Source organism: Montipora foliosa, chromosome 14 (assembly GCF_036669935.1).
Source record: "Montipora foliosa isolate CH-2021 chromosome 14, ASM3666993v2, whole genome shotgun sequence".
NCBI lineage: Eukaryota > Metazoa > Cnidaria > Anthozoa > Scleractinia > Acroporidae > Montipora > Montipora foliosa.
In genome coordinates this window covers 8,226,334-8,254,083 of record NC_090882.1, presented here as the reverse complement: position 1 = coordinate 8,254,083, position 27,750 = coordinate 8,226,334, and the positions used below count along the sequence as shown (strand labels likewise).

General features: G+C 38.7%; 1 protein-coding gene and 1 long non-coding RNA gene across 11 annotated transcripts in view; one reads left to right on the top strand and one right to left on the bottom strand.

The window, feature by feature from the left end:
- Positions 1-10,736, bottom strand: part of LOC137985398 (uncharacterized) — a 64,325-nt gene extending 53,589 nt beyond the window's left edge. Inside the window, exon 1 of the long non-coding RNA XR_011119297.1 lies at positions 10,533-10,736. This is a non-coding gene — a long non-coding RNA (uncharacterized lncRNA). The remainder of the gene's footprint in view (positions 1-10,532) is intronic.
- On the top strand, positions 211-27,736 carry LOC137985395 (prolyl hydroxylase EGLN3-like). 10 transcript variants are annotated; one of them, XM_068833012.1, is made up of 7 exons: positions 211-229; positions 17,093-17,670; positions 21,771-21,893; positions 22,468-22,601; positions 24,292-24,344; positions 24,754-24,800; positions 26,079-27,736. In XM_068833012.1, exons 2-7 carry the CDS (start codon positions 17,107-17,109, stop codon positions 26,118-26,120), a joined length of 963 nt encoding a protein of 320 aa, XP_068689113.1. In that variant the 5' UTR covers positions 211-229; positions 17,093-17,106; the 3' UTR covers positions 26,121-27,736. The 10 variants fall into 10 exon arrangements, with proteins under 10 accessions (XP_068689113.1, XP_068689114.1, XP_068689109.1 ...); XM_068833013.1 differs by lacking the exon at positions 211-229 and adding an exon at positions 978-996; XM_068833008.1 differs by lacking the exon at positions 211-229 and adding an exon at positions 1,963-2,225 and having other exon boundaries at positions 21,774-21,893.
- Positions 27,737-27,750: the final 14 nt, after the last annotated feature.

The following is a 27,750-nucleotide window of genomic DNA, read 5'->3' as shown; positions in this document are numbered from 1 at the left end:
GATAATAAGACATACTTTCCCCAGGAGTTAAAATCGCAGGCTTTGTTACATGCAACACTCTTCGTTGATCTTATAGTCAACAAAATGTTTCGTGTATTTTACTTCACGCAGAAAAATCATTGGAGCAGTTCGCTTTAAAGCGCATGTCAGGTGAAGAGAGTCTTGTTTACAAAAACCGTGAACAAAACAGTTTCGTCCACAGATGCAGCGTTTATAGAAGACTAAAACGGTAGGCTGATCACTAAAACTACTAGAAATTTCATACCCGTATTCGGACTCTACAGCCTTGCAAACAGCACCGTATAAGTAAGTACTTGTAAACGCAACAGTCACAGTACTCAGCAATCATGTTCTGTGCTTAGATGTTTTTGCCTGCTCAACGCTTCTTACTAATGGATTCTAATTGTAGTTCAAAGTGGTAGAGCCTCCAAAGTATGTTTCCAGTTCTGAAAGCTGAAAGCAGAGCACTTAAAGTCTCGAGTAAACTACCGAAAATGATGTTGTGTGATTATATACCGCTGCGCAAAAAACTCTTCTGGAGCTGGGCTGTTTTACAATTTCGCCTTAGCTTGTGGGAAATTTTTCTTAACTCGACTCCTTATTTGCCATTGAGGGGTTCCACACATAATAAACAAAAGAGCTTTCACGTACATGTGTTCGTCCCACGCAAGTTGCAATTGCATTTTAAAATTATCTGGCCGCGGAACTGACCTACATGCCTTCAGTTTCTGCTCATGAAGTGGCCAGTAGAACTGCTCCCACCACCAAGCAATTTTTACGTCATTTGCGAACTATAAAATATTTGTGCATATAAGGCAATTAACTAAGGACAAACCTGAAATTTTGGACAACTACTTCATTAAGTAAACAATGACGTCGGTGTCATGTCCAAAAAGAGAATTCCGTTTTCTAGTAGGTTACTTTGCGACTTTACTAACCCTAAAAGACAAAAGGGAGCCAGTTTACAGGAAACTCGAGACTGAATAAAATCGGCAGGTATGGCGTTAATTTAGTGAAAAATACTTTGCTCGGGGTGAGTTGAATTCCTCCACAAAACGTAATTAAAAGTAATTGTTCTTGCGTATTCAATATGCGCTCTATCTGCTATAAGTGTACTGTACTAGAGCCTCAGAACAATACGCTCCTCCTGCTATCTTGCTTTTAAAAAAGTTTAAAGTATATAGGTTATCGGTTCTAGTTAACAAAACAATGCTACAAAAGGTCCGCTTTCGTATTTACCGGTCAACAAGCGAAAGTTCCTGTATGGCAACTTATACTTACACCGAGCGGATCACTTGAAAAACAAAGCGTACGCGATTGACTAAACGTGTGTTTACGCATGTTCTTTGTTAAAGATTTCTTAATGCGAAAATCTTCTGTAGGGCTTTTTCGCGTGTTAGGTTGTGTGTTTGAGGATTTGGGTGTTGGGGTATTTTTAGCCTTCGAGAAAACATTGTTTAATATTCTTTGACCCCAAACAATGACATCCAAAACAGACACGGGTCTTTAATCAGGCTAAAAATAATTATTTAAATTACTTCACGTTTCTCGCTGCAAATTTGTTCGAAATCTTTATTGCCACCCAGTTATTCCTTACTTACCTAAGCCGGTTTTCGGTTTCTGATGACTAGATAGGGAAGATACGACATTTTTTTTGTCGTCTAAAGCATTTTTTTTTTACAATTGCTCGACTGGATAGTTAAATTATTCGGGGTGTTTTTACCTTTTTTGCGACCTCAGAAGTCAGAAGAAAGGATTTGAATCAATCTGTTTTCTACTTAAAATTCTCTACGCTTTGACGGTTGGAATAGTTTGTAATGGAATACTTAATGTCCGTGACTTGACTGACAAGATTATTAAACTTGTAACGACGAATCATAACTTTAATTTCCGCGGTGATTGCATTTCCCGCCCAAAGTTCGTGCCAATTCTCATGTCCCGCTCAGGCTCGTTCCAGTCTCTCAACGACCACAATTTTAACCTCGAAAGCATGGGAGATCAACAATCAGTTGGAGGAAGCAACCGAGGAAAGCCGGTGTACAGATCTCCAGAAAACAGCATGTATGACAAAATATTCGTGAAGGGAAACAACAAGACCAGATTAAGTTCCTGGGCTTTTGACTCTCGGAAACGAAGTCTAGTTTTGCGACCGATTCCGTTGTCACTCGAAGAGCGAAGGCATCAGCTGGCTCATCTGCTTCGATTCCAGAGAAGGATATTTAATGGTATGCTTTACAATTGTTTTGTTTAATTCTTTCAAATTTATTGAAATGAGTAGAATATTATCACGCACTACTTTTCAAAACGCGAGTGAAGACAAAATTTCGCTCGATCATCCCGAGTTGCCGGCGTTCTATCTGCCCCAAAAACTGCCAATATTTGTACAAATGTGATTATGCAACAAGTCAACAAAGGCTGGAGCTTGTAGCATTTTTTTTTGCTCCGCTGAGCCAAGCATAAATTCCAACCTGATCCTTTACCGGATTTGCAAAGGAATAGATTTTTTACGTGACCAAGTTGGCCTCCGCCTTACACCCAGTATTTTTTTCGCTCCAATGCAAAGCAGTGCAGTGCGACAGGTAGAGTTGACGCCGACGAGTTTGAGGAAGCGTCGAAAATACTGAGGTTTAATTTGCCCAAACAATGGCTCTGCAAATCCTGAGCGTCCGTTTTACGTTTAAGTACATGTTTCTTTCCTCAGTGTTCTCGCAGTTCTTACTCATGTGAAAAAGCCAGATTTAAGGTTGTCCAAGGGACGTAAGGACCTCAAAATAGTTCGCTCCAAACGGGCTCCATCCCGTTCATACCAAGTAACTCCTGGATAGTTTGTTCGCATGTAAATACAAAACGTTGGGGAATATTGAAATTAATCGACTACTCACGATCAGTAAGGGAGGAAATTCGAATTGAATAACTGGTAACAAAAACACAAAATTATATTTCAGATGTGGTTCTCTCACAGATAACCAGATACGTTTAGTGCTTCTTAAAATCAAAACGTCAACTCTTCGTTAACAGTTTCTCGTAAGCTAACGTCCTAAACAAAAGATCGGAAATTTTTCCCAAATGAAATATCCACTTTGCGTGACCCTAGGGCCTTCTTCTTTCCCGGACTGACGATTTCTGAAGATCGATTCAAAGTCAAGCATAATTATAGATTGTCATATTCCCGATTTTGTATTTATCACCCCAAAGCCGGAAAAAATCCGAAGGTATATATAAAGGAGCTCCCTATTTATTGCTTCGTGCTGTTCGTACAATGAAGTCTTCGGACCTTTAAAGCCAACTGGGTTCCGACTTAATAGTTTTTGGTCGAAAACTTAAAACCACCTGGATATATAAGATCGCGTGTTCATTACATCGATCGAAGTTCTCTAAAGTACTTTCAAATGCTGTATGAGGGCACCGTCTCCATAAATTCGTTAAGTAGGCGTTTGAATCCACAAAATGCCGAGAGGGTTGATAGTGCTTTTCAAGAGGCGCCGTTTATTATCTTGCCGCGCAAGGTGCATGCTACTGAGCGGTACTTTCCTGTCAGGTGGTGCTGTTTCTTATGCTTCAAAAGGTGCTTCTAACTTTTGAGTTTATTGCTGAAAATCCTTCAAGGCCGCCCAACGAACAAAATTCCACCTTAAAGGTTTTGAGGGACACTCCAAGTTCCTTGCAATGGACAAAGACCTTTTAAAGCAATTACTTAGTTTCACCTAGAACAACTTGATTTGATAAGTTCGATGTTCGATGTTCGGTGAAAATTGGAAATGCTCGATATTTGTCTCCCAAAAATACTACCTTGAGTTTTGAACATAGCCTGTACGAAAACGTGGTCTAGTTTTTTTCCAGAGGGACTGTTAAGTTTCAGTTAGGAAATACAGTATATATAGGTTCAAGGCAGAAAGACGTGGGGACCTGCATGGGTCGGCGTTGAGCCTGGAAAAGTCGCCTGATTCCTAGAAGTTCCATTTTCTCCACTTTTCACCAGGGGAGGCCCATCAAAGACCCATGTTTGGCTTGATTTGATCTGATTTCAGTTCATTCGTACTGCTTGGCCACAAAACCTTGCGGATTTTAATGAAGTGGTTACGTATTATTGACAACGAAGAACCCAAAAAACATAGGCGGTTTCCAAGACACCGGCTTTCGAACTCATCGAAAGCGTTTTGTTGGGTGGGTACACCGAATCCTAAAGAGTCATCATTCTAATGACATTTACCGATCATTATTTTTGTGTATGGCTGTTTGTTATGCTATGAAAGTAGGTTTTGAATTGTTCTGTCCATGGATCAAGTCGTGTGAACATTCCAAAAAATGCTACTCTTGAATTGCTCGTTTCTGCCGCTCTGATGACCCAAACATCTACAGGTTTAAGTTCGATCGAGTCTTATACTCTCTGAGTGTAACCATACAGATGAAATCTACCGGCAAACTTATAACTTCCAAAGCTATGTTTGCCTCTCTGCTTCTTTTCTTTTCGTTTTTTTTTACCAGAATTTAGATCATGTTATTGTTTCTCTGAAGTGGGACAATCCTTAATAACTAGGACACGGTTGCCGGACAACGAGAAAAATATTAAGAATCCTTGTAAAAATTCAGTGGTAATTGAACCAAATGAATACTAGTTTGGCTTCCGATATAAGTTGGTTCTGACCAAGAGAACATATTATTAAACAAAACGCGGGCCAAAATTCTATTTTTCCTTTGTCAACCGATAAACAGATGTTCGACTCGAAGTCTCTGCCTTCATGGATCGGGTCTACTGTGGCTACATTTAATCCCTGTACATAACAGAACTCAGTTAGTTAATTGAAAGTTGTAATTTTTCAAAAGGTCCAATCCAAGGTACTTTTGCATGGCCTCAACTTTACAAAGAAGAACTATTTGGGGCATGTGAACGTCTGTTTGTTTGTTTTGCTATTTCTCGCGAGCGGATGTTTAATATCACAATATAATAGGAGCATGAGGAAGTGCATGCATAGAAAAGCCGGTTGCACCCCATGTGGTACTAGGTCCCTGAGATAAACATGGGCAAACACGTGAAAATGTGCTCTCTTCGAAAAACATCACGTTTTATTTAACTGTGGAAGGAAGTGGTGACCTCGTCTCGCTTGAGATAATGGGACTGTTAATACGAGAATTATGCTGCCGACATATATCGAGGCACTCTGGACTATCCAGGCCATGGACTATCCACATCTGGCTAAGCTAACTACGAGGCCCTGTTTAATGGGTTTAATTCGGAAAACCGCTTGTATCCTGGGGTGAAATTGTAGAGCAGGTTCTCGTATAATTCTCCTAACAGCGCCTCAACTACGTTAGGAAACGATCTCAAACGTTAGATAAAAAGTAAGAATTCAGAGAGTCAAAAAGCAATGTTAGGAAGTTAGGAATCGTACCGTAGCCTAAAACAGTTTCCCCATATCATTTTTCTGACATTTTTTACTAATCCACCGCTGTACTCCCACGTGAATGACTGAACAACATAGGCATCTCGACATATCAACCTATGTACTTGAAAATGTACGTGGTGCTGTTGAACTATTTGGGAAAAAGTCTCCAACAATAAACTTAGTTCTTTTTTCTTTCGATTTCAAGTTGTGACCAAACCTTCTTAATTGGTCGAGAAACTGACAGATGGAAATTATATATCTTGGCACTCTTCAACTTATGAGCGCGAATAAAAAAATGTCATTGTACCTGCTTTGTTTATAGTGGAAGTGCACTTAGCTATCAGGCTAGTTCACAGTCACCCTACTTTTAATAATCTGAAAGAAACATGTTTAAGAACCTTAGCTGGCATGATAGAGTTAATCCAGGACAACCTCATTCTTGTAAACAGAGCATAGGATCCGGCGACCCAGGCTCTGGGAAACTCTGGGTAGGAGAACATGCGCCGTGGGGCTCTCGTAGCCAAAAATTGGCTCATGAATCTTAAGGCGCCTGTTGATTATTCTTCACGAAAACCAATGAGGACACAATTTGCTTCAGGGTTCCCCAGAGTTCTTCTCAAGAGAAGAGCTCTGGGCTCGAGTGTGGCACAACCGGAAACAAATCCAAACCAGAGGTTACAGCGGGTTTTGAACCTCATTTGAGGAATATTATTTTATATAGCAACCGGAAGTGAGCTTACTCACCATTTGACCGGATGTTACCCTAATTGAGGCTGCCTAACTTTGTATTCCTGGATGTTTTACTGTCAGAGAAACGATATGCTCGCAATTTTTTGCCTAAGCGATGCTCAAGAATGCCAAAGGTTCAATTTCAATTGAAATCCTCGCGTCAAATATTTTTGCTTATTAAACCTGCCCTAAATGTGTTAATATTCTCCACAATATTCCTCAAATGAGAGGCAGTGTGGCCCAGTGGTTAGGGAGACCCCGGTTTCAAGACCCGTTCTAATCAATCGTTGAATTTGATCCTGGTAGTCCCTGGTTCAACTTCCCAGCTGCACTTGTAAATAGCCAACTGGTTTGCCTCCGGCCAGTTGGAATTCTTAAGAGATGCTGTTGTTGTGTTTCATTGGCCCTGAAAAGCCCCTGTAGGTAGCGGTCAATTAAGTATGTATTGCATTGTATTGCATTGTAACGTGGGAAAGTCTAAACTATTGCCTTCGTTATTTGCTAAATTATTATTATTATTATAATCATTATCATTATCATTATCATTATCATTATCATTATTATTATTATTATTATTATTATTATTATTAGTGCTATCTTTCTGTGGTATTTCTTTTCTTCATTTCGGTTAAGTGGAGCGGTTGATGCCACCCATTGGGTGGGTTTATCTCAATTATCTTCTACTAAATCTACAGGCATAATTATTAACTTGTCAGTACTCAATTCAAACAAACGTGTGTCGTTTCATGCACTTGCTCAGAGCGAACGATTTCTAGTTCCGCTACACGTGTCACTGTGTACGCTTTTGTTCCCATGTGAGTCTAGTTTAAGAAACATCGGGACGATTTTTTTCATCATCTGACAAGATTCAAAGATTTCAATGTTATCATGAGGATTTATCCGCCATCGAAGCATTGCTATAGAGGCGTAGCAAAAAATTCCTGTAAGTTCGGATTCCGCCGAAAATAATTGCGAATAGCCTTGATTAAAGATGTCAAAAATTTCGACAACTTGGGAGTAGATTACAATTTTTTTTGTCCTCGTCATTAATTTGCCACAGTTCCGTTGCAAAATAAAGAAAATTTAAATATCTCCTCATAAATTTGTGGTACTGAAACTGTTATATCTGTTACGACAAAATATAAGTTAATTTTTTTATTTTCAAGCAGTTTTGTTGTTTACAGCGGTGGAGATAAGATATTTCGATTGCGTCGTCACTTGCTGATGTTCGACAAGGAAACGCTTTCGTTTGAAGTCCATTCAGTTTTAATAATGAAAGTACCACCCCCAGCTTCACGTCCTTTTGAGTTCTCGAGCATGTATTCCGTGCGGAGTCGTGCACATCGACACGCGTCGGTCGTATCTAGTTCCCAGACCTCCAAGCGTCGTACATAAAGTCGTGATTTTCATGGCAGCTTTCTTCATTCCACTCTCGACATAACAGAGCAAAAAGCTATTACAGTTTTTCCGCATAAATTATGTATGCCAAAGTACTACTTCAACGAAATAACATGGGAAGGCGAGGTAGAGGACATTCAAGCGCAGCAAAATTTTATCTGTTTGAACCGCGGATTTTCCGACGAAGCAGTCATCTCACACAGCTTTTTTTACTTTCAAAGCTAAGGGGCGGTGAGTTGAATGTAATTTTTATGCTGCAAATGTTAGTGAAAATACTTGAAGCAGGTCCAGTTTAATTAGGTGGCTATTTTGTTATGGGTAAAATGTCGACAAACTAAATCAAGCTTTTTTCTTCATGTTCACTAGTTCGACTTAACAGTTTCCGGAAACATTACTCGGTAAACTAACTTCATTAATCTTAAAAACTTTACATTTGTCTTTAAAGATGGATTCAAAATTTTGTAAATATCCAAAAACAAACTCTCGCTGAAATAATTTCAGACTCAAACTCAGAGAGTTTTAAAAGCAATAGTTAAGTTCTAAAGTTACACATCTTTTTCGTATAAATTCGTGGATTCTGTGGGTAAATCTTGACGTCCTCTTAGTGATGCGGAAACAACGCACTATTTGTATTTAGAATATAAAGGAATGAGATTTCTCACGTCTCTACTAAATTGTGGTCACGACATGAAAAGTCCGGGGAGGGAGCCGATCCAAGAGGCATTTTGATTTTCATGATATTTGGCACGACGTTCAGCCGACAAATCACCTTTTAATTTCATTTAAACAATAGAAGTGATAGGCTGCCAAAATAGTTAAGCTTTCAGATTCTTCACTGGTTCAGACTCCTGTTTTTCGGACAAATGATTAATGACTCAGCGTCCAAAATTTTATTTTTATTTACTCGTGGCACTTCGCACGGTTTGAAAGCCGAGGAACCAAACGAGGCAAAGAAGGTAAGTGAGAGAGTTCTGCACGTCCATCAAAAAATTTCTTTTAGCGTCAAGGTGAAATGATAGATTTTACTTTTGTGGAGAACGTCTTAAGACTATTTGTACCCTTCGGGGAATTTGAATTGTCTCTGTCTTTGCAACCTTAGATCAACCTTTTCTTTATTTATTTCTTTCTTTTTTGGTGACTTTTAAGTTGGAATGCGAAGTGTTGCTAATGGAGAGATTCCTAACACATGCAGGATGATAGCAGATGGTCCGCACGAGGCTGTATTTGGGTAGCTGCAACTAAAATCTTACAGACACGTTCTACAGATCGTTCTTGTCTCAAAACACTGTAGCCTCAAAATCGCTCGCAGCCTTGGAAATCCTCTCCAAAATGTATCGTTTACTTTAGTTTTCGTCGGAGAAAGCTGCTAAGCATGCATTCTTTGATTAAAAACACGATCTGAATTTCTATGATGCATTGAAATAGTGAATTGAAAACTTGGCAAGGAAGTAATGAGATTTCAATTGTTAGCTTAAAGCCAGGAAAGGATTTTAGCTGACACTTTTTTCGCCGTACGAAACAAACCAAGGCAAAACAATCACTGTTTCAGTGCAATGAGCAAGTATTTCAAACTAATAAAGAGAATCAACATATTTCGTTTTTCGTTTGATTGTCACCGGACAGAAGCCTCTAAAATCACACAGAATTGTCCACAAATTAAACCTTGTGGGGTTACATCGTCAAAGACTGATAATGAGTAGAAGCAGATGATATTAACACGCGTGTCTCCTATATTCAGTGGCAGAGCGGAAGGTCGTAAGTTCGACGAGGCTTGCAAAGGAGCATTCGGATTTTTTCCGAGTATTCCCGAGTCAGTATCGATTAATGATGTTATTGTATGGACTATGTACGAAAACAATATTGTTCATATCCCAGAACTAGCATGATGTTACAAGAAAATGAATTCTTAAGTATATTCTAAATTACGAAATTTTATGAAGAAAAACCGGGATTGTACGTTGCTTACTTTGATGCACAATCGCTTCTTGTCAAATGCATCAAAGAAGCAAATATTCGAGATGTTTTTTTTGGCAGTTGTTTGTTGTTAGTTAGGTGACGTTTGACCATTTCGACCTGAAAAGTTTCGAAGGTCTAACTTCCTTTAACAATTCTCTCATGGCTTAGCGGAGAACATCGAATAATCGGTTGGTTGTTGTTTTCACATCCGCAATTAAGCAATCGGATTTTTTCCGCCGAGTTTTCAGAATTCACCAACCAAAACATCAGATGCATATCGTTAGGGTTAATATTAACAATAAACACCTCTTTTCATAAAGGATAAACTCCCATTTAGTTCACAGGGAATTAAAGAAACTCTTCAAGATACTCAGGCTAAAATCAAAGATCGAAAGTCATCGCAAACAGCTCTAAACTTGTAGTTTGCCTAGAAACAAAAATACAGCATACGTGCTTATAAATGGTGCGCCATGGAAGATTTTCAATCTTCATAAACATTTAACGAGTGCATGCAAGATTGAAGTCTTCAGCGAACTGAAAATGTTTCACAAGGGAGGCGTCCAGTGACACAGAAATCTCACTTCTCAGTACTTGTTTCGTGATCTTACCGGCATATAAGAAGGCTTTAGACGTATTTTCTTACTGTTAAACGAGCGATTACCTTAGTTTTATCAGCACCATTCTCGCAGCTAAATCTGTAGAACAGTAATCAGTCTTAATATAAAAACTCAGACTGGAAGGGTGTTTCTTCATGACCGTACCGCGTTTCACAGTAAAATGATGGCATATGATTGTAAACGGTTTTTCTCCCTTTATAGATTGATTATAGCACAAAACAATCAGTTAATACCGTCTCAAAGTCAGCCCAAGTGCAAAAACATTTCTCATAGGGTTATCCAAAGAATGATTACATGTGAAATCGTTTTGAAGTAACACTGCTATTATGAACTTAAGAAAGCGCTTTCCTACAATTACTGTTTCCAAGCCGGTTAAATCAGCTCTGAAAACTGAAGAGCTAAACCTTAAAAGGCACGCACCATCGTAACATTTTGAAGAAATACTTACCCTGAACTTGCTTCGTTGGTCGATTGGTCCGGAACATCTCACTTCAGGTTTCTTGCTCGCCGCCATAATTGCTGATGGTAGCTCCGGAAATATCACGTGATTGATAAACTCATTTCTTACTGGTTGTGATAAGGACGATCTCTCAGGCTCACGATCCGAAAAGCTCCGACGAATTCCCGATGAATAGTTTCGACATTGACCATATAACATCAGTGGCCCAAAATAACTTCAGTCCACAATCCCTGGAGTTAGTTTATTTCTTGCCTTGGAACAAAACAGGGCTCGTATGCCGCGGGCTTTAGCGAAGAGCATTTTGATGATAACACGTGGTTTATTCTGACAAATCAGAGGAGAGCACATGTGGAATAAGATGGCGAAGGCTGGTGTAAGAGAGCTCCATAGAAATGATTTGCAAAGCGTGGGCAAGGGACGTGCAAATTTGGTGATGCATGCCCGTATCTTTCCAATCGTGACAGGAAAGCGAGACAGTTTAAAGATTGGTACAAAATGGGAGAAATTAATATCGTGGAGAAGTTGATAGATCGAGAGGATATAGTTTTTACTGAACCTTGCGGAAAACAATGGCGCGATTCGACAGCAGCCGTAGGACGTTTGTATTAAGGTAAATCTGTTATCTTCTTAAGCATGCAATATCGAAGAGATGGTTGGGGAACGTTTGCTGTAAACATTATTGTTATGCAAGTGAAGTTCTCGAAGATCTCAAAGAGCAAGAGGCTGGCGTCTGGTTTAGGCTACAGAACACTGACTTGCGCAATGCCACAACAATAATTCTCACAACAGTCTTGTTAGATGCAGTGAAATTGTTTTCAATTCAACTGAGGTAAGGATGTAAAAAACCGGAATTCGCTGTGCAAAAATTTTGTCAACTGTTGCAAACATCCCGGGCGTAAGAGAGACATTCTGGAAACATGTTTTTCCCAATTTCGAATCATCAGTTCGATCCACCACCAGATGAAAAACTGACTTTCTTCAGCTTGGAACGATTTAACGAGGTACAAAAAGCGCAAAGTTCCTAGCTGACTTCACGTTTATGGATACAGCATTCAGATAGGGTAAAAGCTACGTAATGAACGAAAGCTGTGAGTGGCACTGACTTCATGTCGAGATGCTTGTCGGCAACCTCGATTCAACTTGCCACGTTTCAGACAGGTATTTTCACCGTGAATCCATCGAACTCTGAGGCACCAAAACCAGCGATAAAAAGTAAGGTTAAATTGTGAGTTCACCCTTTCACGGGAAAACAATCTCGACTCGTCAGTTGCAAACTTCGAAAAATATTTTTCCACTATTTATGTTAATTAAATTGCAAATGATGTCCACTTATGGGTCTAGAAACCTCCAAACAACTTTGCTTCTTGTAACATGGTAGGAAATGAATGCCTAGTTTTTCATTAAAAAGGTGCTCCTTGTTTTACAAACGTATTCTTTAGCCTGAAACACTCCTCAAATTTGACGGACCCCATTTCTTAAAGATGTTACGTAACCCTTACCTGGCATTCTGTCGAGACGTTAGTAAGAGTTGAACTCCATTAAAGCGTAGGAATTATTTATCACACAGGCTTTTACGAATTGCAAGCCAAAATAAAATGAATTCTCGCGTTCTATAGTACAAGTATTTGTCGAACGTATTCTGATATGACACCGAAGCTTTCCTTCCTTTGTCAAAATGTGATTGTTTGTGACATTCGTGGCTACTCCAATTCGTTGCTGAGTTCTCTTACTCCCGACAGAGGCGTCTGTATTGATAAAATGTAACCGAGTTGTTGTTTCTAATGAGCTGAAAAAAATGATGCTATTACTGAGAACTTTGAATCAAAAGGAAAAAACTTCAATTCGCCAAAATAATTGCAAAGTTTTCCAAGTCACCGAGTCCTAGAAGTAGGTCAAAATACCATGCAACTCTAGTCTAAAGATGCTTAAAATTAACAACTTGCTGTTAAGTTCGTCGTGGATATTGTCGTCTCGTTCGTACAGAGTTTGAAAGCAGCATAAACTACGACTGAGTTTCAATGTAAAAAAAAGCCGGATAACGACTAAAACTCGATTAAAAAGAGCTTGTAATCATTAACAACACATATGAAATGCAAAGTTTTCCCAGATTTAGATAGAGCATTTGGTAAGGTTAGTAACACCACTCTTTTCCCAGTTACATTACAAAAGAGCTTGTAAAGTTTCAATGGTGCGTTTTTACGGACAAAATATCGAAATATCATTACATCAATGTCATGTGTGTATAAATCCATTTTATGTGCAATAAACGGTATTCGATGCAACGTGGCACAAGTAAAAGGTGTTCAATAAAACTAAAAGATGAACGAAAAAATAAAAGATATTTGATAAAACTAAGGGATATTGGTTAAAACTAAGAGACCTGCGATAAAACTAAAAGATGAGGAAGCGGAAATAGTTACAACTAAAAGATGAGGAAGTGGAAATGATTAATCGGGCTTTGATGAGAAAGCCTGGGGACTAATTTAAATGTCAAGATAGTGGATTTGTACTGATTTGTAGCAGAAATTTTAACACAGGCAAGGTGAACGGATTTTGGCTTTTTAATATCGAGGATTTTTTTCTTTCTCTGGGCAACTTAATCACAAGTGCACAAAAGAGAAGGACACAACGCGTCATATGACTCCGCGGAGTTTTTTTGTTCGCCGCCTTCAAGAAAACGAAAGAACCCTTGCTTTTTTAACCCTCAGGACTGAGGAATCCTACCGGTACCCTAATGAAGATATATTGATCGGTGACTTGAACGAACTTCATTGTATGGTGAACGACCTTACAAGGGACTTTGTGAGAACTGTGGAAATATGTGAACGAAATACCCCGCCATCACGTTCATGCAACGGACTCGAACTTCTTCTGCTAATTAATACTCAGAAAGAACAAGATGTCCATGCCGAAACTTGGCATTTTGCCACAAATTGATGGTGAGATATTATCACGGTTATGCTCAGATAACCCTATACAATTCCTTCGAAAAATGTCAAGGGTTATAAAGTTATGACCAAAGCCAATTTAAAAGGATTTGTATGGAGACATCAGAACATAACCGTGATAATATCTCACCACCCATTTGTGGCAAATTGCCAAGTTTCGGCATGGAGGCATTTTTCATCTTGTTCTTTCTGAATATGACAACCAAATTAGTAATTTCACAAATAAAGCCTTTTTGCGACGTCATCACTTAAGTACTCTATAGAGCGCTTTTCAATTGAGTGTCGTAAAACCAAAACCAAAGTAATTACTTTGACCAATCAAAAAGGACTGAGACAATCCAGTAAACCAATCAAAACTCGAAGTAATTACACGTAGCCGACACAAAGCGCGGGAAAATGTGCACGCGCGAGCCACAATTGGTTTTGGTTTCATTTGTGATTGGTTGAAAAAGTGGCGCGGGAACTTTGAACCAATCACTGAGTAAAGTAATGCAAAACCAAAGTAATTCTCTAATTACTTTCGACACTCAATTGAAAACCGCTCTAGCAAATACTGGTATTACTCGGTTGCCCCAAGCTAGCAGGTCTTGTATGGAAACCACTTATTAAGAGAATCTTATCACAAAGCATTAGGGCATGGGACACACTATACCCTGCGAATAGTCTGCTGCGTTGCTCTTAAAGTGTTCACCACTGGATCGACTCTTCGGAAAGCCTCTTGACTGAACTCGATGGCGTTGGACGCGCACGCCCCTGTACCTCAAGCCGCCTTCAAACAGGCGTTGGCCGACGTTTGGTGTGGCTTGAAGAATTTGCCTCTCGTTGACGTCAAGTTCGTCATCAGTGATGTCAGTAAAATGCTCTCCCACTGGTCATCCAAATTCCCGCCTTGGGCGGCGCAAAGTTCGCTCTGAAATTCCAAGAATTCTTCCAATATCGGCCCAACGAAATGGCCCTGCAGAAGAAGTTCGAGTCTGTTGCATGAACGTGATGGCGGGGTATTTCGTTCACATATTTCCACAGTTCTTACAATGTCCCTTGGCCCTTGTAAGGTCGTTCACCATACAATGAAGTTCGTTCAAGTCACCGATCAATATATCTTCATCAGGGTACCGTGGGATTCCTCAGTCCTAAGGGTTAAAATAGCAAGGGTTCTTTCGTTTTCTTGAAGGTGGCGACCGAAGAACTCCACGGAGTCATACGACGCGTTGTGTCTTTCTCTTTGTGCACTTGCGATTAAGTTACCCAAAGAAAGAAAAAAATCCTCGATATATTGCGGGTGTTAAAATTTCTGTTACAAATCAGCACAAATCCGCCATCTTGACAACTAAATTAGTCCCCAGGGTTTCTCATCAAAGCCCGATTAATCATTTCCGCTTCCTCATCTTTTGATTGTAACTATTTCCGCTTCCTCATCTTTTAGTTGTGACTATTTCCGCTTCCTCATCTTTTCGTTTTATCGCAGGTCTTTTATTTTTAACCAATATCTCTTAGTTTTATCAAATATCTTTTATTTTTCGTTCATTTTTTAGTTTTCACGAATATCTTTTAGTTTTATTGAACATCTTTTACTTGTGCCACGTTGCATCGAATACCTTTTATGGCACATAAGTTGACATAACATGGATGTATGCAACGTAACATGGATGTATGCACACATGACATTGATGTAATGATATTTTGTCCGTAAAAACGCGCCATGATATGTATGAATTCTGCGCATGTCATGTTGAATACGTTGCAAGGGGCGGCACTCGTTCCAGTTCCCCGCGGGGAATCCTCGGTTCAATTGTCCAACAACTCGAGCGGACGTGTTTAGAAAACCTCTTTGCCTGTCGACTTTGGAGACAACCTTGCTTTAGAAGGGTGTTTTTGAATTTACTTGTAGGTAGAGAGAGGCTGCTTTCCGGGAAAAGGCTTGTTGACGTCTTTTATGAATGAAGGGGTTAATAGTTTCTAAAGAATCGAATGAACGAATCTCGAAACTTCTTCAGGAAAAGTATGAATTTAAGCTTTGCTTAGTAAATTAATGGATTTTGTCTCGGTCGATGAACGACTACTGAGAGTGGAATAGCCTACTTCCGGTTGGTAGGTAGGTGGCTCAAATTTTGTGGATGGCCTCAGTGATGAACTTTGATGAACGAGTGTCAACCTGTATGTAGCGTTGAGCACTGATTGTGGACTCTGTAGTCTGTACAGAAATAAAAGCAAATGAACTCAGATCAAATTGTAGGTTGGAAAAACCTCTCGGAGCCGCAGAGTGGAGGAGCAACAACCCACATCATTGCGGGCGCCGCGTTGGTTGGAGGCGTGTGCTCTCACCACTGCGCATGCGCCATATCCGCTCCATTCAGAGGGGATGGAGCAATTTCTTGTGCGAAAAAAGTCAGCGAGAGAATCGTTCAAGAATATAAAATCGGGGAAAAATATAGTTGGGCCAATGCTAAAAATTGAATTCACACTCATCCAAAATTGCTCAGAAATTAAATTGGTCTCACCTAAACCAATCTTAAAGCAAAGATCATGATAGGAAAATGAAACTCGAAAAGAGGAAGCAAACTGTTTTCAACTCCCACTCCTTTTCACAACGTGACGGAGACAATACGTAGATAAAATAGCAACACAGACAAAAGGCCGACACAGTCCAGTGCAAGGTCGACCGCAGTGGCATTAAAAAATACCGAAATAGCGGGCACCAGTAATTCAGATAGCGGTTTCTATCGAAATTTTTCTTCAAATTATAAATACTTTTTAATTTCTTGTTCTACAATATCGCTTAGAGTAGTTGTAGTTTTTTAGTTTCAGCAGCCACTTCTACTGATTTCTATTTAAACGGCCGTCTTTGTCAGCTTTATACTTATAGTGAGAGAATTGATATATTTTAGCTGTTGGAAATGTTCAGGTTCCTTCGATTTGCCACAAAAATAAAGAATGGAATATTTTGCTTCCGTGGAATGGCGACAGAGCTAAAAAAGTTTATGATAATTAGCTTGACTGCATGAATTATCGTCAATGCGTGGGCGGTTACGTATTTACGTATTTCGAAATAGTCTCACATTTATTGATGGCAAACATCAAGTAGCATGGAAAACTTGCATTGAAAAGGGTGGAAATTATATTTCTTAGGTGAAATTTCATGCAAAGAGGTTCATTAAGGTACAATTTCTCAAGAGGAACCAGCGAAAAGCAAAATTTAGTTTGCGTGACTTGAGTTCATTCGGCTAATGTTTACATTAATTGAATAAATTAAATTTTGAGATGTACGTGTTCGATGGTTTAAACATATGACGCCGTTGTGTTTTTTATTGCGAAATCCTTTAAAGCTATTTTATGTATTCTCTTTATAAGAACAAAAATCTACGATATTCTAAAGAAATAAGATGATTTTTCTTCGCTTTTGGTTACGTTTCACGGGCCTCATCGCGTGAAACCGGAAGTCGATTTGCAGAAAATCACGTTTTGGCCAAGGTTATGTTGTGGTCACATGGCTTGTTAGGCCTCGATTACACGTGCTGTGTCTGAAGCGGGTCGGGAAGTGTCATGACTACAATTTAAGATGGCTTCACTCGGGAAATATTGACGGATATTTTGCTTTTTCAGGCGGTTTGCTTCGCATGTCTTGCGAAAACGGGATGCTTTGCGATTTCTGCAACGAGAAGGCTTGTATGACATGTTCACGTTGTAATTTTGCAAGATACTGCTCTACGGACCATCGAAAACAAGATTGGAAATTTCATCAAAAGAGATGTGTAGGACGATCTGGACAACGGTCCTTGGTACAAGAAACTTGTCGAAATGGATCTCCATTGAACGGTGAGCGTGTATATACAGACTTATATCAAAATGGTGTTTCAGAGCAAGCGGTTCAGGTTGTTGAAGAACTTAGAAAACAAGGGTACTGTTATATCGATACATTTCATGGAGAAGAAATTGCAAAGAGTATTCTAAGTGAAGTTAAAAGCTTACATCACAGACAAAAGTTTACAGATGGGGAATTGGTCTCTTCAAATGGGAACGGCAGTACGTTGAACAAGAAAATACGGGACGACAAAATTACGTGGGTCGATGGAAAAGAAAAACATTGTGAAACTATTTCCTATCACATGAATGCTGTTAATTCGTTGATAAGAAAGTGCAACGAATTGATTGAGGAATATGAAATCGAGCATAGGACAAAGGTGAGAATTTCTTGTGTTTTTAGAGTTGTCTTATATAACTTTCTAGACATAAACGCCAACATGCAATTTGTTCTTTTGTACGATAGCTATTTCAAGCTTACCAAGAGAACGCATTACCCATATTTATAATTTTACAGCTAATGTTAGATCATTGTTAATCTTTTGTGTACCGTGCATGCAAATGGGGAGTTTTGGGTGTTAGTAGGCTTTAACAGGAGCAAGCAACAATTTCCTCGTTTTCTATTAATTCTTGTGACAGATAAATAATGTACGCTTTGTTTATTGATCTGTTATGCTCTGTAGCCTCGACGTGCACCGTATCACGAAATCGTTTTCAGTCACGAGCATGCTACACGTTATTGATTATATAACGCCGAGAAGAGCTTATTGATGTCAAATTTAGATGTGAGGCCAAGGACATTATATTTCACCTGCACTTGTAAATTCAAAAGGAAAATTAAATTTTGAGGGAATAAAGCCAAATTTTGATAGGCATGTGTAAAAACCCAACTTTACTAACATTACCTCAAGGATAATAATAATTATGAGTTCTTCAGAGGTTTTCGGTTTTTTTAGGAAATACGGTTGTTATTGGTTACTGCTATCACATGACTAGAATGAACTTGTCTGAGTTCCACGAAACAGTCAACTTGTGTGTGAGTTGTTTTTTGGTTGTTGGCTGTGATTGGTGGACTTTGAAGAATTGGACCAGAGGAAGTTGATTATAGGAGAGAACATGCACCTCATCATGCCTTGTCCACCCTTTGTGGTTGTCCACTTAACCAGACTGGTTAAAGCTGGGTTTTGGGTCAACCTGCTGAACTTTAGCATTTTGCATAGCATAATCAAGCTAGGCCTGTAGCGAGGGAATTTGTTATTAAAAAGCAAAAGGAAGACATTGGTCTCAAAGAAGAAGGGGGCAAAATATGTAGCTTTAAGTCTAAATTTTGATAAGGCCCAAAAGGTGGCAATCAAAATTTTGTTATAACCCCTCTTATCAACCACAAATTATTTAATGCTACGCTTCAAGATAATGCTTGCAAGATAATGCTTGTGGTTATATTTCTGTTTCTCACTCATGTACATTTTTAGAACATACATGTATTCATATATTTGATGTATTTAATACATGAAATACGTTCTAAAATCATAATGCTCTTTTGTCCGTAAAGTTTAATAACTAAACCTGATATGGGCCGAAGGACCAGTTGGTGAAAAAGTAAAGTGCAGAGTTCGTGAAAGTCTCACTTCAATCAAGGAATCAAAAGTTGAAAAAACCAATAATCTATTTTTATGTAATATTTTATTCCATGGTATACAATGTTTATAGCTGATGAAGGTTCTAGATCTGATTCATTTGGAATTTTTGCATAATTGACTTAACTAGAATGAGATAGGTTATCCTGCAAGATATACTACAAGATGTTACTCTCTGACCAATAAAATTATTGTTTCACCACCTTACCCCCTGATGTAAAAACCTTTAGAAAACTGCAATCCCTTGATTCCACTGATCAAGGGCTAAATGCTGGAAACACCTTCCAAATCTCAACATTGAGTTAAAGTTTCCTTTCTCAACTTGTTTGGGACCAAATCTTTATGTCCTACAAGAGTTTCTTTGGTCAGTTGGAAAAGCAAAAGCTCGTGTGCATATCGCTTATCATATTCTCCATCAACACAGAACAGTTGATATCGAAATGTAAACATTCAGTATGTCGTCGGGTTGACACATGTCTGCTGTAAATCTTGTTTAAAACAGGTTTCTTAGAGTTGATCAATACAGAGAGCTCAAAGTAAACATCACATCTGGGATTCTGCTTTTGGAATAGTTTCGGTGAAAATTTGTTTGGGAATTCAGCACCATTCATTGTTCAAAGACATTATCCTTACAAGGAAAGTTGTTAAAAGCAGCTGGCTTCCATCAAAAATGGCCATTTAATTTGCCTTGTCCAGCTACATAGCTGTATTTCCTTAAAATTCTGCAAGCCGTCATTGGCGTAGGTTATTGCTACATTGATGCACTGTGTTGCCTTGGATGCAAAACTTTTGAAAATTGTTTCAATTTTGTTTTTCATTGTTGCAAGTTGTCTTACTAAAATAATGAAACACAAAATGGTATGGTGATTATAAGCTGATTCCTTCCCCATCTTTTGAATTATTTGGTGTGTTTGTGACCTCATGAATAATGAATGAAATAAAGAATGCACTAGAATATTCTGATTGTACTTAAGCTCCTTGTGCCAATTTCAACCTTGAGTAAACTACTTTTAAAATTGCACGTACATTTAGCAAGCACAACAATGCCCGATATGGTCCTTAGGAAGCTTGGTTTACAATAGATTTGTAGTTTGGTGTATGAATGGGAAAAGTTATGAAGGCTTATCTGGCTTAACTTTGGGCAAAAAAATGTACTTGTTAAATACTGTACAACACAATTCTGGCTCAGGACCCAACATACAATGTATGTACAGGGGTATTCAACACAATGCACAGATTTTGGATTTTTTCAACAATTTCTTCAATTTAAGTTCAAAGTCACTGACATGATACTTGGTCTAATGCTTAAAAGATACTGGAGTCAGCAATAGCACAATGTAATAATATTTATTAAATTCGCCATTGCCCTATGGCTGCCTCAAGTGTTTAAAGATTCAGACTGCTGGGGCGTATTATTCTTTTGTTAGCCCTTGAGTGTAAGGTCATTATTTATTTTGTTTCCACTGTTTGAGTTGTCAGAACTTTGTGGTCTAAGCTGACATGGGGCGAGGAATGCAGCGAAGGATAATATTTTTGTTATCGAATGATGATGCAATTGCTATTTCATAGGCTTATTAGAAAATGACTGAAATTCCATACCTTCCTTCTTCACACATCTCAAACATTCACTGTCTTTACTGGGCATTGGTTAAGTGCTAGCTCATGCATACTAAATAACTCCGATACAAGTGCACTTTTGGAAACATGTTTCCAAGCGCACTTGCCTTTCTGACTTTTTTATAAATGCGGACTTTTATCTCTGACCTGGACAGTTGTAACTATATTTGATTAGCTGGGATAAGGATAAATGAAGGGGTTCTTTTCAAATGAAACTGTGGTGCTACAGTGTATGTTAGTGGAAAGTATAATACTAAGGCTTGGTTTTATCAGATGAGTTAATCCATTCACCTCTGTTGCAATTAACCCCAATGACAAGTAAAAAATCATCTGGCATTGGAGCCATCAGTAAAATCTCTACATGTAAGGCTTACTCGGAGGTCTTAATGGGTGAAAGGAGCTGCAATGTATGCAAGGCTGTTGCCTAACAGGAGCCCGGTAGCCTGGGGCTCCCAAAGAATAGCTCTGGGCTCCTTAATTTTTCACAGAAACACCTTTCACTTCATATGTTGGGCTCCTAAGTTCTCAGCGTTTAGCTCTGAGGGCCTCTTTAAAATTTTCTTAGGCAGCAGCCTTGAATGTATGTCACGTTATTTTAGGGTGTTTAGGAGAAATCTTAAGTTAATCACGAGTCCAAAACTCAATAACGATTCTGAGCAAAAACTACCATTTGCAATACTGTTTCATTCTACTTTTCAGGCACTTTCAGTCTTTGGGTGTCATGAAATTACATCATTTTGCATGTTGTTTTTGGGAAAATAATTATTATGGTAGATGATCACATGAATTAAAGACATCAGTTACAATAATAATAAATTATTATTATAGAGAGCTTTAGATTCCAGGAGGAGAACGACTACGAGTACGGGATTTTCTCATAGAACAACAGTGAGCGCACACAAGCCAGCATCATTTTGGTGGGAAAATGTGATACAGTTGTCATTTTAGTACAAGGTTTTGCAAAAATGTCGTCATCTCAAAACAAGTCCCCCAACGGGGTAGCAGTTTGGCATTTCTCAATCAGGAAACGGCTCAGTTACCAGCAATACAGTAAGAATAAGATTAATCGTCCAGGTTATAAATTTTTGAAGTATTTTTGAGAAGAACGGGCCGTTAAATCTCGTACACATTCTCGTCCTTGTCCTAGAATCTAAAAGCCTCTATTATCAAGTGTGTTTTATGTTACTAAATTGCTGATAAATAATATTTCTTTGCTATGTTGAAAGCAGGCTATGGTTGCTTGCTATCCTGGCCAAGGAACTGGGTATAAGAGACATGTGGATAATCCTAGTCAAGATGGCCGATGTATAACGACACTATATTATCTTAACCCTGGATGGTCAGAAGAGGTTGGTACAAAAGTTTGTTGTGTCTTACTAGTGACTTCATTGTGTGACATTTGAAAACAAATTTTGATGTGGTTACTGATACTTTGTTTACATTTTTTGCACCATTAGCATTAAAAGCCATCAGCCAAAAAATAATTACTGAATATTGAAAGTCTGTTGCGTAATAAGCTATCTCTGAAAGTTTTAGCGCAATTTACCAGATGGCTGATAACTGGCTCGTCATTAAAGCCAAAAGGCTTAAAATTGGAAATTTAACTAAGTTAGACACGTTCTTTTACCTTGAAGTCAATTTGTGAATACGTAGCTTGATGCCTCCTATCAGGAAACTTGTATATTAATGAGACAAAATGTAAACAGTGACATCAGCAAAGATATGCCTATAGTTACTGCCAAATCATTGTTTCCTAGGCATTCTGTACAAGACATATTGTTTTAATATTGTTGTTGTTATTCTTCTTCTTATCATCATCATCATCATCATTATCATTATTAATAATATTATTACCATACTTTCTTTTTGTGCAATCACTTGCAAAGCCCATCCTTCAACTAATGTTTATGTGATGTTTTACAGAAAGGAGGTATATTAAAATTGTATCCTGGTGGTGGAGAGCAAGCGGTTCGTATTTTGCCCATTCTGGACAGGTTGTTACTGTTCTGGTCAGATCGCAGGAATCCTCATGAAGTCGAACCATCCCATGATGTCAGGTGGGTTGATGTGTGATGATTTTCGATTATTATCAAAAAGGCAACTTCCTCACCCAAAGATATTCTGAGATTTTGTTTGGGAAAGTCTGCTTTGAGTGTGTACATGTAGTAAAAGTCAGCAAAATCTGAGTGAGTAATTTTTGTCGTCTGTCTGAACGAGTGAGGCAGATGGGCCACGTCCTTTCATGACATTAACCCATTCACTGACCTCAGCTGCCTCAGGAGTAAAATTGTCTGGAATTAGACAGTAAAATCTGTTAAGTCTAAAGCCGGTGATACACGGTTCAACATTTGTTGATTGATCAACAAATGTTGCAGCTGCTACTCTGAACAACACATGGCTATCTGCAACCTTTCCTACATCTAGGTACGATGGAAAGCCGCAAGTATCTGGAACGAAAATTCATCTTCCAAATTTGCACCCTTAATCCCCACGGTATTTACGACCGCTTTTCATTTAACGAATGTATTCCTATTTTTCACATTGCCATGTTACCACCAATAGTGTAGCTCCTACTCAGCTATAAAAACTACACAACCCATAATAATATTATTCTTCAATTCACTCTGACGAAGGGCTGACGCTCAAAACGTCAGCTTTTAGAATCCCTGTATGGCGGTCAGTTTACATTATCAACCAAATTTTTGTGTAATACTTCCCCACCGACACAGCACCACAGTTTCTTTAGAAACTATGTACCCTTTTTATTCATTTGTTGTTCAACAAATGTTGAACAGTGTGTCATGCCATGTTGATTGTTGAGATTTGCCATTCAACAAGCGTTGTTGAACGATGTTGAACGAAAATGGAGATCAGCTCTATTCCGTTCAACACGTCTGTGCAACACGTCTGTGGTTCAACATTTGTTGAGCAACAAATGTTGCAGGATGCTGAACCTTGTGTCATCGGCTTAACTCCCAGGAGTCAGTTTTTGACTAGTTTACCTGTTCACTCCTTAGGTGCAACAGGACGCCCCCACTTGACAAGTAAAATCGTCTAGCATTAGACGGAGTCAAATCTGTTACCGTAGTTTTTCGGTTAATAAGGCACACCATTTTTTCTCAAATGAAATTATAGCCGAGTATCTTCTTCATGGTTCTTCGATCCTTTGCCGCCATCTTGTATGTTAAACTCGTCCCAGTCTTCCCCATGCTGCGATTCCAAAATGGTGGCCTTGCATCAATGTTCATGATGATGGCCTTCAATTCTTAGCGTTGTACAACAAAAACACCTGCAAGAAAGTACTCTAATAACAGCAGGATTTAAAGGTTTTTCTCTAAATTCTAGTTGAATTTCCTAATCTGCCATTGTTCTTGACTTTACCGTACAATCTTCAGTTGAGACAGCGAAACTAGTGATGAGTCATATCATCAAGTTTGAAAGTTAAAGGTGTGTCTTGTATCCGAAAAACTACGGTAAGTCTCACTCCCAGAGACAATGGGTTAATGTAAATTCGTTGTGATTTTCTTTTTTTGGTGACACTTTCAAATGACTGAAACCATAGAGCTCTGTAATCTTAAATAATTATTGTTCAAGTCCACTACACTTTGCAACTAGTCAAGAAACAGTTTCTTGATTTCAAATGGATTCATTGATGTTTTTTGATTCTTGTAGCATTGACATGAACATTTTTGTGGAACTCTTTGAATGTAATTTTTTTTTGACATTGTTCTTAACTCTTTCTTTTAGATATGCCATCACACTTTGGTACTTTGACAAGAATGAAAGAGCCTTGTTCAAAGGTGCATACATATATATATTTTTCAAACTGGCAGTTAAGGCTTGTTCAAATGAGCGACGCAATGATAGCGCAAGCACCGATGCAAGAAATTAAAGAATTTCCATTTGCTTGCGTTTGCATTTCTTACATGTGAACAATTGTAGGACAAATGCGAACGCATTAACAAAAGGTGAAAGAAACCTATTCCATGCTTCTAGTGTTGACTTCCTCCGCCCTCTTGGGATACTCAATTGCGTATGCGTATTTCAATGCACTTCCATTTGCATTTAACGTGCGAACTTCCTTGCACTTGCATTTGCGTTTGCGTCGCTCATGTGAACCAGCCCTTAGAGATTTCCCATCTCAATTATGCAGATACATTTGACAGTTTGTACAAAGTAGTTCTTACATTTTGTGTTTCCTGTGCTTAGAGAAGCAAGAGGCCTTAAGGAAGCAAGAATCAAAGGGCAAGGCAAAGGTAAACAGCGATTTGTTGCTAAACCCTTTGCCTCCAAAAACAGCCATTTAATAATAATAATAATAATAATAAGTCGTTATATAATGAGGGTGAACACTGATTGCTAGTAACCCAGTTGTTTGCATAGTGGCCCTCAAATGAATGAAACAAAGCAATACAAATTAATGAACATAACAGAGTTAAGAATCCCAACTGGTGGGAGGCAAACCAGTTGGCTATTTACAAGCGCAGCCAAGGAGTTGAGCTGGGCAACACTCAGAACAACTCCAGGTGGTGGTCAGTTTAGGACTCATTATCCTGGAACGCAAGTCCAGCAGCCTAACCATTCGGCTATGCTACCTCCCAGTTACAGTTTCTACTCTACCTACATGTAATGCTGGACGATTTTTCTCATCAGTGGGATACCCGTAGTTACCGGAATAATGCATTGTCTCCTTTAGGGTTGTTTTCTTATAAAATTAACCCCTTAACTCTTCTGCCGTGAAGAACCAAGTTTCTTGTGAAAACTTCAACTCACTTTTTTTGAGAAAAAAACAGGTTGGCATGCTTAGCAGCCCAGTGGTTAGGTTGCCTTGAGATCAAGAGATACCAGATTCGTTCTGACCGCTCGTTGAATTTGAGCTTGGTTACTCTTGGTTCATCTTCTCTGCTCCACTTGTAAATAGCCAATTGGTTTACATTCTTATGTAATGTTGTTGTTATTGTTTTGTTCTTTGTGTGGCCTGAAAAGCCTGTATGGGGAGTTAAGTCAGTTAAGTAACGTAATTTGGGTGGATGGAAGTAAGAACTGCCAAGTATCTTTTTTCCTTGGAAAAGATGTCTTCCTTTTCATGAAAATAAGGAAATTCCGATACCCACAAGGCACTAGAAACTTTTGTGGAGCCCTGGCCTCTTGCTTTAATCATTTTATAACAGAAAAACTGTAGGAATTAAAGATGATAGCCTCTAAACCTTAAATCACATTTCTTGGTGTGGTACTCAGCCTGAAGGTTTTTCTACGTGACATTCATGAAAGACGAAGTCTTAACACTGAGTACAATGCGCAACCAGACAGTCATGCTTCTCTAAGGCAAAGCTGATTACTACATTGTGTGAATAAGGGATTAACCGGGTCAGAGAGGTTTTAAATAACCTTTCCATAATCACGTTACCCTCTGAGCGACAATCTGCAACCTTTGTCGCTTTAAAAGTAGTTGAAAGACGTAATTATTTGCCTATTTGTTAATTCAGAGAAATGACTTCTGTTTTTTTGTTTGTTTTGTTGTTTGTTTTAAATAGGAGAATGGCAATCAAGAAGATGAGAAAAGAAAAGCAGAATAAACTGTACAGAATATATTTTATGCTTCATTTTCTAGCAGCTTTGCCCATCTTCAAAACACGCAGGAGTCTGATCACAGATTTTGAAGATCAAACCTGCTGGATAAGGCTCAAAAGGGTCTCCGACCCAACCTCAATGAGCTTTGAAGCATTAGTCATAGTGGGGAATGAAGCGTTGACAGTGGCTGAATCAAGCAAGCATCGCCTTAAAATATAATTTTCTGCCACCGTAAATATTCTTTTGCCTTTACACAACACAAGATAGGCTAAGAACTGTATCTGATAACTTGGTTGGGGCAAATGGTTTGGAAGTCAGTAACAGTATTATAATTGAGGTAGAACATTTTCACTGTTGAACGCTAAGTCTTCCTCTCGTCAAAACCATAAATAATTTTGTTGCTTAATGCTGTTGTCTTGAAGTGTAAGGCAAAGAATTGTACTAAAATGCATGCTGCATAATGCAGCACGATTATTTGGCTCATTTAACCAATAATATTGTTATGTGGCGTTGCCCTTGCTGTATAGCCGTTATCATTACTTAGACTCCCTGTTGTGAAATATTTGGGCTTAACTCGAATAAAGAGAAGTCAGTGGTCGACTTTTCTGAATCGTGCAAACAAGAAGTTTTGCGTATGAATTAGAGTGATGTCTGTCATTCCAGCCATACAAACCTCTCTCAATTACAATTTTTTTTCAAGGTTTCTAGTGACATTGCACTAGATGCGGCTGCACTCAGGTTGGCAATCCATCGCTGCTCTTTTCAGGGCCACAGTACTAATTAACAATTATTCCATGAGCACGCGTTGGATATGAGATGTAAATAGCCATAACTAGTCTCGTATCCAACAAGCGCGAATGAAATATTTTTTTTATTAAATTCCTTAAATTCCAAACGTTTGGAAGTACGAAATACGAGCGAAAAAAGCGAGAAAATTCAAGCGAAATCGAATAAACGCGATGAAGATGCAATGTTGTGTAATACCTGGTGGCCAGACAGACGCAGACTCGTCACAAAAACATTTCTTCTCTTTTTGCGTACTTCTAAACGTCGGAATTGATCCAAACTTTCCACAAAAAGGTTTTTTTTTTGCTTTATTCCGTGGGATGCCTGTAACAGGCAGCCCAACGGTATAGATCCAGTCGAGTGTCCTATTCATCGTAGTCAGATATGGCAATTAGCCACGTGCTTGTTCAGAGAGAAATTTCGCTTTCAAGAGAAAATAATTTTAGGTTAGCAATGCTTAGCGCAATCATTTCCCATATAAGGTCAAACTAAGGTATATGAGCTGATAACCGAGATTGAGTAAACCAATCAGAGCATGCGAAATGCATTAACCGAGGTTGAGAATTTAATAATAGTAGTTATTACTTAAGTTAATTTTTTTGCAAATCCCCCCTTTCTTCACTAAAGCCTCCTTTTTCCCTGAAAAGAAAATAATTATGTTTGCACAATAGAATGGATGGAAGTCAATGGGGACTTGTTTGTGGGGGTGATGTGGGATGTGGATGCCATTTGCTGACACCCAACGCAAAAGTGGTACGCACCCATCGTCATTTTCATGTGAGAAAAATATGTAAAGCAAAATGGGCTCAGGGCAAGAATACATGACCCTTTGTGTCATCTTATGAAAGT

Excerpts from the sequence above, each read along its gene's own strand:
- LOC137985395 (XM_068833007.1), top strand. The coding sequence starts at position 1,991 with ATGGGAGATCAACAATCAGTTGGAGGAAGCAACCGAGGAAAGCCGGTG. Across the intron at positions 2,226-17,092 it reads CCAGAGAAGGATATTTAATG|GCGGTTTGCTTCGCATGTCT; the intron begins GTATGCTTTACA and ends TTGCTTTTTCAG. Across the intron at positions 24,345-24,753 it reads TGAAAGAGCCTTGTTCAAAG|AGAAGCAAGAGGCCTTAAGG; the intron begins GTGCATACATAT and ends TCCTGTGCTTAG.